The sequence below is a fragment of the Macrosteles quadrilineatus genome, unplaced genomic scaffold (genome assembly GCF_028750875.1).
Source record: "Macrosteles quadrilineatus isolate MER2022 unplaced genomic scaffold, UCM_ALF_1.0 Scaffold_1__1_contigs__length_201487025, whole genome shotgun sequence".
In the NCBI taxonomy this organism is placed as follows: Eukaryota; Metazoa; Arthropoda; class Insecta; order Hemiptera; family Cicadellidae; genus Macrosteles; species Macrosteles quadrilineatus.
The window spans coordinates 66,912,292-66,927,354 of record NW_026542594.1 but is presented as its reverse complement, the minus strand read 5'-3'; the positions used below and the strand labels follow the sequence as shown (position 1 = coordinate 66,927,354).

Below are 15,063 nucleotides of genomic sequence, written 5' to 3'. Positions count from 1 at the left end.
AAATTCAACAAAATGTCACAAATGTCAATTTGAAGTTTGCGACCGGTTAAAAGAATATCATTTAGTGCGACACCGGTACTGGTTTTGCAACTACCATCAAAAACTGTACGAAGTTTGGTTGTACTACTGGTTTCCTTCAGTACACCGTGATGAGGCAGATAGTAGTGTGGTTGCGAAAGATCGGAAGGGGATGCTTTGACCATGTGTCCGAGATGTTCATATTCAGTCATAAACTGTGTATACAACTCCTTGAAATTAGAGTTGGATTCAAACTTTCGTTCAATTGAGTGAAGTCTATGTTCAGCAACAGATTTTGAAGTGCCCAGTGGTTGATGTTGGTCTTTGAAAGGGAGTCGAACCACATATGTTCCATCTGGAGAGCGGGAGTGAGTTGATTTGAAGTGATCTTCAGCGAGGTGATCATCTTCAGAGATAAGATTGCACTGCGGTACCTCTTCTTGTTGCCAAAAGCGAAGTAGAGTATTGTGTAGCTCGTCCGTAGTGGAGAGTAGAGAAGAATGGCATGAGGTGGGAGAAGAGTTAGACAAAGTTGGTGCATTGTCCATTAACACAAATCCCAATCGTGTTCCAATAACGAATGGAAGGTTTGAGCCCAATGGGTAGGATTGATGAGTAAGAAGTTCTGGAAACAAAGCACCTCCTATGAGAATGTCAATATTCTGAGGAATATGAAAGGTCGGATCTGCGAGGACAAAAGGTTTTACGAGTTCGTAAACCTCTAAAGAGAGTTGAGTACGAGGCAAAGGAGCGGAAATTCTATCTAGAATATGGAAAGGTTGATTTGATGCAAATAATTCACTGCCTAGTGTGGATAGTTCTAGGAGTGCATGTCCCTTTGTCGAGGATTGCGATGCAGAGATTCCCACGATTGTGTGAGTAGAGCGGTGACGAGAGACGTTTAATAGCTGTGCTGCCCTCTCTGTCATGAAGTTGAGTTGACTTCCACTGTCGAGCAGACATGAGAGATTCCATTAGTAGCGGTAATTTTAATGAGAGCGGTGCCTAGAAGTACCGTAGTTGCAGGCTGAGAAATCGAGAGCGACATTTCTGGTTGAGCAGAAGCGACTTTATGAGGTTATGTCCGTCTTTAAATATTCACCAAAAGTCCACTTAATTAGTTCAATCAATTGGTTAATCAACAATCCGACGCGAACGGACCAAAGATGTAGCGTAATCAAAAGGTTATTGTAGAAATAATAAAGTGGACTGTATATGGGTTATTAATTTAATTTTGACCACAGAAAATAATTATGATGGACTTTTGGTTTAATTTTTAACACTGAACTATAGTTATGTTACCACTTTGACGTTATTAAGGTCTTGAAAGAAGATCTGGTCGAATGTTGTCTCTAGTTGAGAAGATATGTTTCATGAATGTCCAAATGTTCTCACAGTACACAGAATTTAGAGTCAAATTAAAAAGGGTTTTCATCACTCCTCACCGAAAGTAACTATTTTCGATAACAGCTGACATCAATGAAAGTAGTCGTTTCCCAAGCTCTAATTTAGGGCGAGGGAAAATCAATCAGCTGATTTTCCCTCGCTCTAAATTTACTTTCCCTCGCTCTCAATTAGTTTTCCATTTATTCACTACGCGCGCTAGTGTTTTGTTACGGTTTAATTTAATGATTCTAATCAGCTGTATGTATTGTTCAAAGTCGTTTTAATCTTTTATTTTGATGTTTGAATTATTAAGAAATATACTAAGGTTTCCTTTAGAATATTTTATTTTATTTTGTGTTTTAAAAATCAAACAAAAATGAACATAGGTTTACTTTTAGAAGATTTTATTTTATTTTTATGTTTAAACAAATTGTTTGATGGATAATTATTGTAATATTACTGATGAGGTCTGCTATTCTGTGTTTGTGTATTTTTGCGTCGTGATGAAAAGTATCGTTCATAACTCGTACCGAAAGTTATTATCCGGCACTTGCTCCATTATTCCCGTCCTCGGCTTCGCCTCGTACGTGAAAATAGCTCTCACGTACTCGGCTTCGCCTCGCACGTGAAATTGGTGTTCCCTGTGTTCGGCTTCGCCTCACACAAAAACTTGAGCGCGCGCCGGAAAATGCCACTTTCGGTCCTAGTAATGAAATATACTATTATTTAATGCACACAAAAGGAAAAGGTAAATGAAACAAGTCAAAATAAAAGGAGAGAGAAATGAATGATGTTACACAAAGAAACGATATTACGAGAGAGAAAAATTGCACTTTTTGAACCAGAATGTTAACATTTTCAAAATTTTATTATTTTATTGTTGTTGACATGTGGGGATTATTTTAATATGCTCATATGGTCAGCTGGCCTTTTACTGAACATAACGTATCGGATTTGCGGCTGTGATTGGTGTAGAAACGCCAACTGTGAAATCAGCTGATGAGCTACTTTGCTTTACAGGTATGGCAATGTGATTATGTCCATGCAGTGGTAGGAAATAGTTATTTGTGTAACTAGTGGGCGAAGTGGCACTTTGCTGCACACGAGAGAAATGTTTATGCACAAGCTGTAGGCGAGTGTGGAAAGTTTCTCGAGCAGTTTGCACTCGTGTTACACATTATATTTTTCCTACAGTTACTAATAAATCATATAAATAGTTAGTCTTTCAAACACTAACTATGAACTATTTTTTAAACACTGTACAACACGCTTTTAGGTTAGGTTAAATCGAAACATTGAACAAAATGCGAAGCACAATTTTTATTTCACTAATAGTTTTGCCAACAGTGTCATTTGGAGGCTTCTGATTGGCTGTTGTCACTCTCTTCTCTTGAGGGAACACCATTACCGCAACGATACGGTTTAGAGCCATTGGCCTCGGTGGTGTAGTGGATAGCGTACCTGCCTGATAAACTGAAGATAGCCGGATCGAATTCCACCGATTGCACTAACTTTCTGTAAACCATTTAGCTTAGAATGTGATTACTTCTTAACTGTACATTTTTTGTTAGAATTTGAGGCATTTATCTTTTTATTTTATGAACAGAACTTTTTTTTTAGTAAACCTTTATTCAATTTTTTTACTATCAGCAAAATTCGTTTTTTTTTTTTTTTTTTGTTAGGTTATGACAATTTAATTTTATGATTAAAAAACTATAAAATTGAATTTGAGGCATTTATAATTTTATTTTATGAACAGAACTATTTTTCCGATTAGTAAACCTTCTTTCAATTTTTCATTATCAGCAAGTTTGGTTAGGTTATGAGTTATGACAGTTTAATTTTATAATTAAAAAATTATAAGTTTAATTTTATAATTAATTAAGTATGACCAAATGACACTGTTGGCCAAACTAATAGTGAAATAAAAATTGTGCAAATGGGAAACGCTGCACCAGCTGATCGTAGTTATGATATCTTTAAGTGTTTGTTACCAACTTATTTTCAAGTGTAAACGGATTACGTGCATAATAAAAGCGCGCTGTTTTGTGTTGTTTGGTTGGTATACTGATGTGCGCCAAAGTAAAAACTTTGCGCCAAAGTAATGCTTTCTGTACTATAATCTGTGCAAGATAGCCCACTTTGTCTGGTGACTGTAGGAAAAATAATTTTTACTCTCTCCCCCTATACTATAATATGTTAAAGGTAATTAAAAGTATGATCCACGATCTAGCACAGAATTTGAAGAGGTGAGTTATTTTTTTACAAGAAAAAGCTATGAAAAAATAAGCAAGTAATGTTTTTTATATTTTTTTAATAGACTATGTAATGAATATTATATTACTAACTAAAGAAATTTTAAACTAAAATAATATATAGAAAGGGCATTACAGTTGATCACCCTTTAGGAGAAGATCACAACTAAATAGCTCAGAAACATCAAATCACACATAAAAACTGTTAGGAAATGTGTGTACTAAAGATAAATAGCACAGTAAAGGAGTAGTTAAACTTGTTTGCTTCCTTCATCTTTTAGCTTCAGTTCCTCCAATAGCTCCTGCAACTCGCCATACTTTTTCTGAAGAGTTCTTTCTCGTTCCATTTGCCGACTAACATCATCAGTGAGAGACTGAAAAATTTTTACCAGTTATAATAATATCTTAAGTTTTAGGAAAACAAGCCATGATTTTTAACAGGTTACTACAAGCAACATTTCTGTACTTTAGACATATCATATTCTGTAGATTTCCTACATATCATTACTTTAAACTTTTTCCCCATTTTTATCAGCGTAAAATTACAAACAATTTAGTTAAGATGTAGCATGGGCAGGGCAAAGGGCCTACAAGGCCTACTAGTCCAGGACCTGACTAGGGTTCTGTGTGCATGTCGTGTATAGTGAATTTTACTTTTGCATTTCAATATAGGTGTCTTAGGAAGTGTTTTCCACTCGGGTGTCAAGTTCGCACCTGGTACGTTTTCGAGCTATGACGTCATCAAGATGGCGGCTCAGCAATTTTTGAATGCGTATATTTCGCGAACCGTTTAATGGATCAGGATGATTTATTTTTTGTTTGAAATATATTTTTACACCCTATCTTTCTTGTATTTACACTTTTGTTGTAAACTTAATATTTATCTCACTATATTAAAAAACGTGTTTTTTATTATTATTATATTTATTGTTTTGCTTATAACTTCTTAACCGCTGATAAAATCAAATACCACCCATTGCAAAAGTTGCAGATGATTCTATACCCTTTCCAATGATACCAAACAATATGTGATTAGACCTAAAGATAAAGCAAAGAGATTGAATAAATCGTAAACGAACACTGAAAGTGGTGTACGTTCCGGGAAAGATTTAGTCCTGGACATGACTAGAATTCTGTGTGCATGTCGTGTATAGAGAATTTTGCTTTTGCATTTCAATATAGGTGTCTTAGGAAGTGTTTTCCACTCGGGTGTCAAGTTCGCACCTGGTACGTTTTCGAGCTATGACGTCATCAAAATGGCGGCCATTGATTTTTTTAAATCGTATATTTCGCAAACTATTTGTCGGATCGGAATGAATGTTTTTTTGTTTGAAAGATAATTTTAAATGCTACCTGTTTTACATTTACACATTTGTTGTATGTTTAGTACATTCTTCGTAATTTTGCAAAAACCTGTATTTTTAAATATTTTTGAGTTGTTTTTGTTTGTAACGTTTTATTGATACAATTTATCAAAAACCACCAATGAAAAAAGTTGTAGAACATTTAAAAATCTTTACAAAAATACCAAATTCGATATGTTTTACTCAAAAGATTACGTCAAGAAACTAGATAAATCTCATAAAAACACCAATTTTGGCGCAAAAACGCCTATTAGTCCGGCCTCTAGGGCAGTTCGCAAGTCTTATAAAAACAGTTTCGCCATTCAATGTTGATGTACGTGTCTAAATAAGGGTTTTCAACTCGGGTGTCACGTCTGCACCCACTGCAGTTTCCGGTTATGACGTCATTAAAATGGCGGAAAGGGCTATATTAAAAATAACGATATTTTACATACCATGTATTGGATCGGAATGAACTTTTTTTTGTTTGAAAGATAAGTTTACATGCTATCTTTCTTACTTTTGCACTTTTGTTTTATGTTTAGTACATTTTTCGTAATTTTGCAAAAACCTATATTTTTAAACATTTTTGTGTTATTTTTGTCGATAACGTTTTATTGATACAATATATCAGAAATAACTTAAAAACAAAGTTGTAGCACGTTAAAAGAGCTTTACAAAAATACCAAATTCGATATGCTTTACTCAAAAGATCACGTCAAGAAACTAGAAAATCGTACAAAACAACCTAATTTTGCGCAAAAACGCATATAAATCTCAATCCATGCAAATGGAAATTCGCTTAGTCGAAAGGATTGCTGCACCGGGGGTATTTATATAGTGGAAACATTCCTATGGACTAATTACATTGATTTGTTGTGCTTTTATTTGCATAAAAGAGGGTAATGGTCTTATTTTAAGTAAAATAGCTGGTGAAATCGTAACATGTAGCAATTTTTAAGACATCATAACCGGAAACTGCAGTGGGTCCAGACGTGACACCCGAGTTAAAAACACTTCTTTAGACACATACATCAACATTGAATGGTAAAACTGTCTATATATGACTCGAACACAGCCATCGATGTCGGATTTATATGCGTTTTTGCGCAAAATTAGGTTGTTTTGTACGATTTTCTAGTTTCTTGACGTGATCTTTTGAGTAAAGCATATCGAATTTGGTATTTTTGTAAAGCTATTTTAACGTGCTACAACTTTGTCTATAAGTTATTTCTGATATATTGTATCAATAAAACGTTACAAACAAAAATAACTCAAAAATATTTTAAAATACAGGTTTTTGCAAAATTACGAAGAATGTACTAAACATACAACAAATGTGTAAATGTAAAACAGGTAGCATTTAAAATTATCTTTCAAACAAAAAAACATTCATTCCGATCCGACAAATAGTTTGCGAAATATACAATTTAAAAAAATCAATGGCCGCCATTTTGATGACGTCATAGCTCGAAAACGTACCAGGTGCGAACTTGACACCCGAGTGGAAAACACTTCCTAAGACACCTATATTGAAATGCAAAAGTAAAATTCACTATACACGACATGCACACAGAACCCTAGTCAGGTCCTGGACTATACAATATTATTCTATCACTGATGTTTATTTAGTAAACAAACAGGATACTTTAATACTTTCTTATGAAATGGCGACCATACAATGTAGGTATTTTAAGCCAAGTATGAATGGAGATGAGTGTAGGATGAGTGGCGCGATCTTGTAGTCTTGTTAGTGACTAAGGCCGACATTCCTTAGACACAGCTGTTAATTAATAGCCCAAACAGCTAATGGCAACTAAGGGACCTACAATTTATAGTGGAATCCGAACCACATTTTTTCCTTGGTATAAACGAATTGGTCTAATTATCAGGATAGTACTGCGGATAGTCGTAATACTCACTAGTGCGGACGTTAATCCACACCAGGGAGTATCCCATCCACAGTGCATACCTATAAATATCCACTGTAGATAATTATAACATTACAACCAATAAAAACAAAATGGTAGTAGTATAACGGAAAAGGTCCTTTTATAAAGAAACCAAAATGTGTTATGAAAACCTTTTACATTATGGTTGAACATTTTCCTTTCCTTTTTTACTTGATAACCAAAGCACAATTTTGGCAAGATTAACCATCCCCTACTGACCTCAATTCTGCGAGGTATGGCCGCCTCCTCCTGCTCCTTGAGGAACTTAAATGTGGACAGCTCCATGCAGGCTTGCTCTATCTGGTCATGTAAGTCCTGCAGCTGCTTGATCACTGCTGCCGCTCTCGTCTACAGAGAGCAGAATACACATTTGTTATATACATTCAAGCTTATCTGTAGTAAATGAACGTATTTCTCTTTGAGATTTTATCTTTCTTAACAATTAGTGGTCCACAAACGTAATGTACACACTGTGTAGATGAAATCATTTAATGTTTGGTTTGTGTTCAAGACTTTTTCCCCCTTGTTTTGCATCACGATTACTAGAAAAATACCCGGTATGGATCATAAACGTAAACAAAATGACGTTGTTGGCCCGAATCCTATACTAATAGCATTGAACATATGTTTTAGCAGTTCCATCTAACCAATGTTAAATAATGTTTATTTTCGGGCCAAAAACGTCATTTGTTGATGTTTATGATCCATACCAGTATTTTTCTAGTAATCGTGATCTGCATTTAACATGTGTAAATTTATTTATCATATGTTATTATTTCTTTCTGTTTATTTTTTTATTACATTGTTTTTATTGCTCAAGTCAACATGGTTTCTTTTTTATAATCTTAATTTTACCATTTCCCATTCCAACAGTTTGAATTCTAAAATTTGTAAAAAAAGATATTTATTTAGTGATTAACTACTGTGACAATACTGAACCATACTGAATAACAAAAGCTTCAGAGACCATAGCACAAACGAGCACAGGGCTACAAATTCATCTATAAGTATAAAAGAGGATGTTTGTATATATATATATATATATATATATATATATATATATATATATATATTTGTTTGGCAGTGATAAACTCAGACACCGCTGAACCGATTGCCACGAAACTTGGTACATACGTGTAGAATTTCATGGAATAGGTTTATACACCATCAATTTCGTGATTCGTCCAATCGGCTCCGCCCCAGTGGCTCTGGGGTTTCCCATGTTAACCTTATGAGAAATGGAATTAATGAATCTTAACAGCTGTTTCAATTAAACAATTTGGTTCTGTTCTATGATGTTCAATAGCATTAAAGTTACAAGGATTACCAACAGGGTGCAGCATTATTATTTCTTTTACATTTATGACAACAGCTAATTTGCAACCAAAAGATGAGTGAGCGTAGCGAACGAACTTTAACCTGTAGGCGAGTTAGCGTAGCTAACGAGCTACCCTGAAGGCTAGTGAGCGTAGCGAACGAGCTAACCTGAAGGCAAGTGAGCGCAGCGAACAAGCTCCAACCTAAAGGTGAGTGAGCGTAGCGAACGAGCTCCAACCCAAAGGTGAGTGAGCGTAGCGAACGAACTCCAACCCAAAGGTGAGTGAGCGTAGCGAACGAACTTCAACCAGGATGTGATTGAGCCATGCCAACGAGATCATCTTGAAAATTAAGAAGTTAAACGGGGCAAAGCCCGCAGGTTACAGCTAGTTGAATATAAATAACAATAATTTGATTTAAAACCAACACTCCAGCAAACTAAAAAACAGACACTGATTTACTTTTCTTGTCTTGATGTCCCAAAAGGCCAAAAACACTATTCGTTCAAATTCATATATATTAGGGATGGTCAAGTCTCGAAATTTCGGGAAATTTTAAATCTCGTTACACGAGTCGAGATTTCTTTTTGGCCGAGATTTTTATCGGGACGAGAATAAAAAAAAAAAAAAAAATTAAAACCCCTGCAGAAAGTCAATGCAATACCCGCAATACAGGAGCGTGTTAAAGTTGCGTTTCCTTTGCGAAGGCTTTCTTATTTAATTAATTCTTTAAATGTAAATATTACTTTTATTATTTTTATAATATTACTTTAAAACATTTGAGAAGTTTTGTTAAGTGTAAGCAGTGTGAGGAATGTTTTAATACTATAAAAAGCCAAAACAAGTACTTAACTATTTTATAAAAATTAATATTGCTTTATTTTATGATTTATTTTATTTTAGGATAAGTTTAAGTCTATCCTAACTGATATCACTATGTTTTTCTTATCGTAGGCATTTTTAATAAGTTAGGCGTGATTAATAAAAAAATGTTATGCTGATGTTTTTTAATAAAAGATTGTAAATATTCTTGCCTAATATCATTATTTTTGTATTTAAACAGTCATCTAACAATGTTACAAAATCAGGTAAAAGTTTTGAACGTGCATTTCCTGTTGTGTATGAGAAGGGAAATCCCGTCTCGATCTCGTCTCGAAATTTTATGAGAAATAAAAAATCTCGTCTCGTCTCGTCTTGAACTAAAAATCCAATCTCATAGATATGTATCTTAACATGGATGGACGCCATATGAATTTATTCAATGTATAGTAGTCAGTTCCTCAAATTTTTGACACTGAGTGTACACTTTATAAAAAGTTTGGGTGTTTAGTGTAAATTTTAAAGATAGTAAAAATGTGTGTAATTGTTAAGCCATCCTCTAGATAATTGATCAAAAAGATATTTTTAGGGTTATGTAATATTTTATTATTGATTGAAATTATCTAAAATCGCTTAAAAATATTTTGCATTGTGGACGGAGACTGTTGCATTGTTGTGGAAGACTTGAGCCGCATGCCTCGGCATGCACTGCAACTAACCTCCAGCGGGCACTTATCACTAAAGCTGCCATATTTCAGTTAATATTCGTGCAATCTTCAAAAATAAGATGTCAATCGATATGTAATTAAATTGCCTTAACCCTAGCTGTGGCCGATCGTCGTCTGGTGACGATCTGTCGTTGATGCTTAGAATGGCCAAAGTCGTCTGGTGACGATCTGGGCCGAAATTTTTTTAGCGTTAAAAAAAACACTTACAATCAACTCAGATGAGAATTGAATTATATATATACCATTCGAAAGATCACATTCTGAACTTTCATTTTATTACATAAACAAACCCTGTAGCAGGTATATAACAATGTCACAACGATTAGAAATCAAATTAATTTTTCGCGCGGCACGACTTTTGCAGCCGACACTTGGGAACTGGCAAAACACGTCTTGTTTGGCATTACCCTGCTCAGGTAATTTTCGTCGTGGGATGTTGCGGGTGGTACCACTGGATAGCCATTGATTTTATCTTCATTGTGGTAGTAATATTTAGAACGAAATATTGATTGCACAACCGGTACGATTTTATGAAAACAGCTGTTTTTGAAATTTTTAACAAATGGCCAATGGTCGTCAGGTGACGATGTGGAAAATACGAATTACATACAGTGTAATTTATTATTACTAGTCATATAGTATGTCATTTTGAAGGGGAAGAAATATAGATTCAGAGAGTGGCAGCCCTGCACTCAGGGTTATTTCTGTATGCTCGCATGAAGACGACGGAAGTAAGTCATTACTGCTACAGTCTGTCAGCTGTCTTGTATTCGCCATTGTTTGTTTGTGTTGTTGCCGGTAAGTGTACGTTCTCGTGTTATCCGCAATTTATTACTAAATACGTTATTAGTTCGTAGTGTTAGTGTTAGTGAAGTTTGTGTGTATGTATAACAGTAATCTTCATGCATTTTATTATGCATAAATATTACTGAATTGTGTGAAATAGTGTTCATAAAAGGTTGTATTTTGTTAGCATCATGTCCAAAATTGACGGTTCTGACATTCCGAGATTGTTGTAGGCCTACGAGACGGACCTTAGTTCGCCGTGCTATATATGCTATTTCAGTGTTGGGGAAGCTACTTTTAAAATGTAGCTAGCTACAACTACTGCTACATTTCCAAAAAAGTAGCTTAGCTACAGCTACAGCTACAGTTCCGAAAAAGTAGCTAGCTACAACTACAACTACAATGAAATGTAGCTACAGCTGCAATTTTAGCTACTTTTCCAAAGACGTTAATTTTTATTCCACGCACATTAGGCAAATGTAAAATTAATTGCAACTACATTTTTATTGAACAAACATAAAAAAAATATCAGTATTGTATCTAACATTACTTGGAAAACAAATTATTCCTAGATTGTATTTAATTTGTTGGCATTATAAACATAACATTACAACAACAGAACCAAATAGTTGGATGTCCCATCATATTTAGTAATTATTTTTAAATATTGCATTATTTTTAAGCATCTTAAAATGTAATTTTCATTAAGTTCAAAGGACATACAACCAAACTATATTTTAAAAGCTAATTTTATTAATTAAATATAGATTCATTTATAGATGTTTTATATCAACAATTAAGATCAATAAAACTGCAAAAAGATTATTTAAAAATACTTTTTGTGTTACAGAGCCTAGCCTACTGAAATTGGAGTTTATTGCCTTTCTTTTAATGTTAAAAACAACATTGATATAACCATAGACTAACCAACACAAGTAGACTTCTCATCCCATTGTAAATTTTGAAGCACGTTTTTCGTGTCTAGTTCATGTACGTGACACATGGGCGCTAGTGTCGACGAAACTTTGTTTCTATTATTTTAGGGTTAATTTCTTGATTTGTGCTTTACTGTTTGGTTATATAACTAGGGGACAGGTTATTGTTTATGATTAGATCGTATTATTTGGTTAAAAGAGGTTTTAAATGGCTGTAATAACGGGAAACAAATTGTAAACAAAACACGACCTCTACAGAAAACCGTACAGAACTAACAATAAAATTGTCTTCAGCTGTTCCATGAGGATGAGAAATCTACAAAGGGAGTATGTTTTATCTATGCTATAACTTTTAAAGTGATAAATTACTTATTCTACGAATAACACTTTTCAATGTCAAGAAATCGTCCTTTATTGTCATTATGCATAGGGCAAATTGTGCTTCAACCTAAGTTGGTAGAGAAAACAGTATTCAGCAACTTATCCTGAAATCGGCTTTTAATTTAAACATGATGAAATTTGTAAAGTAAAAATAACATGTAGGCCTACTTGGCTATGTAACAAGTTGGCTATAGTAGGCTTGTTCTTGCAAGGACTAAACAGATATATTCATAATAATTGAACTTGGTATTCGTCTTAAACATTATATAAAAAAAATAATTGTAAATTGGTTTGTTTGGACCGTTGGAAGCAAAATAATAAAATCTATATATATAAAAGGCAAAGCCCTCACTGACTGACTGACTGACTGACTCACTCACTCACTCATCACTAATTCTCCCACTTCCCATTACCTAGGAGGCTGAAATTTTGTACACTGATTCTTTAGGCATTAAATAGGAAAACTAAGTTGTTTTTATTCTGATCGGACCCTCGGGCTCCGCCCAAGTGGCTCTGGAGTTTCCCATGTTAACCTTATGAGTACTCATATTTAAATGGAATTAATGAATCTTAACAGCTGTTTCAATTAAACAAGTTGGTTCTGTTCTATGATGTGCAAAAGAATTAAAGTTACAAGGATTACCAACAGGGTGCAGCACTATTATTTTTTTAAATTTATGACAACAGCTAATTTGCAACCAAAAGGTGAGTGAGCGTAGCGAACGAACTTCAACCTGGAGGCGAGTTAGCGAAGCGAACGAGCTAACCTGAAGGCAAGTGAGCGCAGCGAACGAGCTCCAACCTAAAAGTGAGTGAGCGTAGCGAACAAACTTCAACCAGGACGTGATTGAGCCATGCGAACGAGCTCATCTTCAAAATTAAGAAGTTAAACGGGGCAAAGCCCGCGGGTACAGCTAGTAAATAATAAAACCATAGCCTCAGTCCTATACAAGAGCTGTTAGCAGGAGCAAACTATGCTATTTTTTCAATGTAAGTTTCATGTTATATGGAGATTTTTTCATTACAATTATCATGTAGTCTAGGCATATCTTAAATCTCATCAGGTAATTTCCTCTTTGCTAATTTAGTAAACCTTTGAAAAATCTTCGTAATCTAACCAAGGAAGGGCTTGTGATAAACCACAATCAACAGCTGAAGCAAATGTTGATAGACCAGCTTTCTCATTATTTCAAGGTGTGTTGGATTCCATTAAACCCCAAGTTGAAGCATTATCGATATAATAAAGAAACTAAATTGATTACTAATTCCCCTGTCCTGTCAATCACTTGCAAGCATTCAATTCAATAGCTTCTCTTGTCACCGGTACCGTTTAAACGTCGTCTGCATCTAGCGATTTTATTTTATCTGACAGTAATCATAGAGTAGTAAATTAAGGAAATGAGAGCCAAAAATGTGGATAACACTAATTTAATGACCTCTATGTCCACACAACGTTGTAATAGGGAATGAAACGGCTGCAACCAGCTGTTTGAAGCCAAGAAAGTAGGCGTATTTTTTTTTTTATCTCAGTTTGAAAGAGGTTGTTGCACGTAAGGTTGAGGTTATGATAAAAATCACTATCTCAAACAAATGTTAATGTAGCGAGAAAAGTAGCTAAAATTCCGCTACAACTACTTTAAAAATGTAGCTAGCTACAGCTAAAGCTACAAAATCTTAAAAGTAGCGTAGCTACAGCTAACGCTACAAAAAAAGTAGCGCGCTACTGTAGCGTCGCTACTTGTAGCGCGCTACTTCCCAACACTGTATATAATGATATATACATTTTTATAAAGGTAAATGAATACACTACAACATGTTTATATTGGTTTGGGGGTAAAAAATTTGGTAAAAAAGTTATATACTAAATACTGTACACTCCATTTTCTCAAAATGCGCAAAAAGTTTAAAACATTCTCAAATTGACACATAATCATAGGTGAAAATAACTTTTTACCATTATACTTATAACTTTTTTGGATTCCTTACTTCATTAGCTTTAGAAATATGTACATATCATCATTAGTTTATACATATATTACATGATGTTTCACAACAAAAACAAACACTGTATAGTTTACACTGTTTTGCGGATTTGCGGTTATTGGATTACTAGCTGTACCCGCGGGCTTTGCCCCGTTTAACTTCATATGTGAGCTCGTTCGCATGGCTCAATCACGTCCTGGTTGAAGTTCGTTCGCTACGCTCACTCACCTTTAGGTTGGAGCACGTTCGCTGCGCTCACACGTCCTGGTTGACATGTTATACATTTTTATGTAGGTAATTGAATACACTACAAGATTATTATGTTGGTTTGAAGAAAAAAAATTTGCTACAAAAGTTGTATACCAAATACTGTGAATTTTCTTTTCTCACAAAACCGCTAAATTATAAAAACATTATTTTATATACATTCATTTTCATTTTATGCTAAGCTATTATTATATTACTAAAAAACACACTTTATTAGTTTCCTTGTAGCAGCAAACCTAGGTATTCGTTAAATCTAATGTTATTTAAATAGATTTTAAAATCAATTTAGACAAATGGAAATTAGCTTAGTCAGCAGGTTTGCTGCAGCAGGGTTTTTATGGGGTAAAAATTGGTTTTTCTCATTTTTGACCCTCAAAACATAAAATTTCCCAATTTCTCTCTAGACCTTTTAAAAGAGCTTAAAAACAAATAATTTAGTATGTCAAAGTGTTTTTGTACGGTTATTGGTAACGGAAAAAATCCAAACAATAGTGCATTTAATTTAAATTCCCCTGTTTATTCTTATGGAGAATATTGTTCAAGATTCAAGATTCAAGATTCTTTATTTTCCAATAATGTACAATACATAAAAGTGACATATTTTATAAAGGGAAAAAATATTCCTCACAAGACTACACGTCTGTGCGTGAGGAAGAGTCCATGGCACTCGCTGGTCACTCTTAAAAAATATATACAATTACATAAAACAACTTTTCTAGTTAACAATAATATAACTTATTCATTAAAATTAAAAATAAAATCAAATATCTTAGTCCTGGCCAACATAGAACCATCAGAATATACGTTCTAAACACTTGTTAAGTTAAAGCAAATTAAACATTAAAAATACCCCTCAAAATAAAATAAAATAATAATTACAAATTAAAAACAAAA

General features: G+C 34.2%; 1 protein-coding gene across 1 annotated transcript in view; it reads right to left on the bottom strand.

Annotated features, from left to right (window-relative positions):
* Window positions 1-3,558: 3,558 nt before the first annotated feature.
* LOC128983467 (cell division cycle 5-like protein) overlaps window positions 3,559-15,063 on the bottom strand; it is a 75,632-nt gene continuing 64,127 nt past the window's right edge. Inside the window, exons 14-15 of the mRNA XM_054402764.1 lie at window positions 7,174-7,302; window positions 3,559-4,033 (exon numbers count right to left, since the gene is read on the bottom strand). Of these exons, the coding sequence (XP_054258739.1) occupies window positions 3,911-4,033; window positions 7,174-7,302 (252 nt within the window). The 3' untranslated portion in view covers window positions 3,559-3,910. The remainder of the gene's footprint in view (window positions 4,034-7,173; window positions 7,303-15,063) is intronic.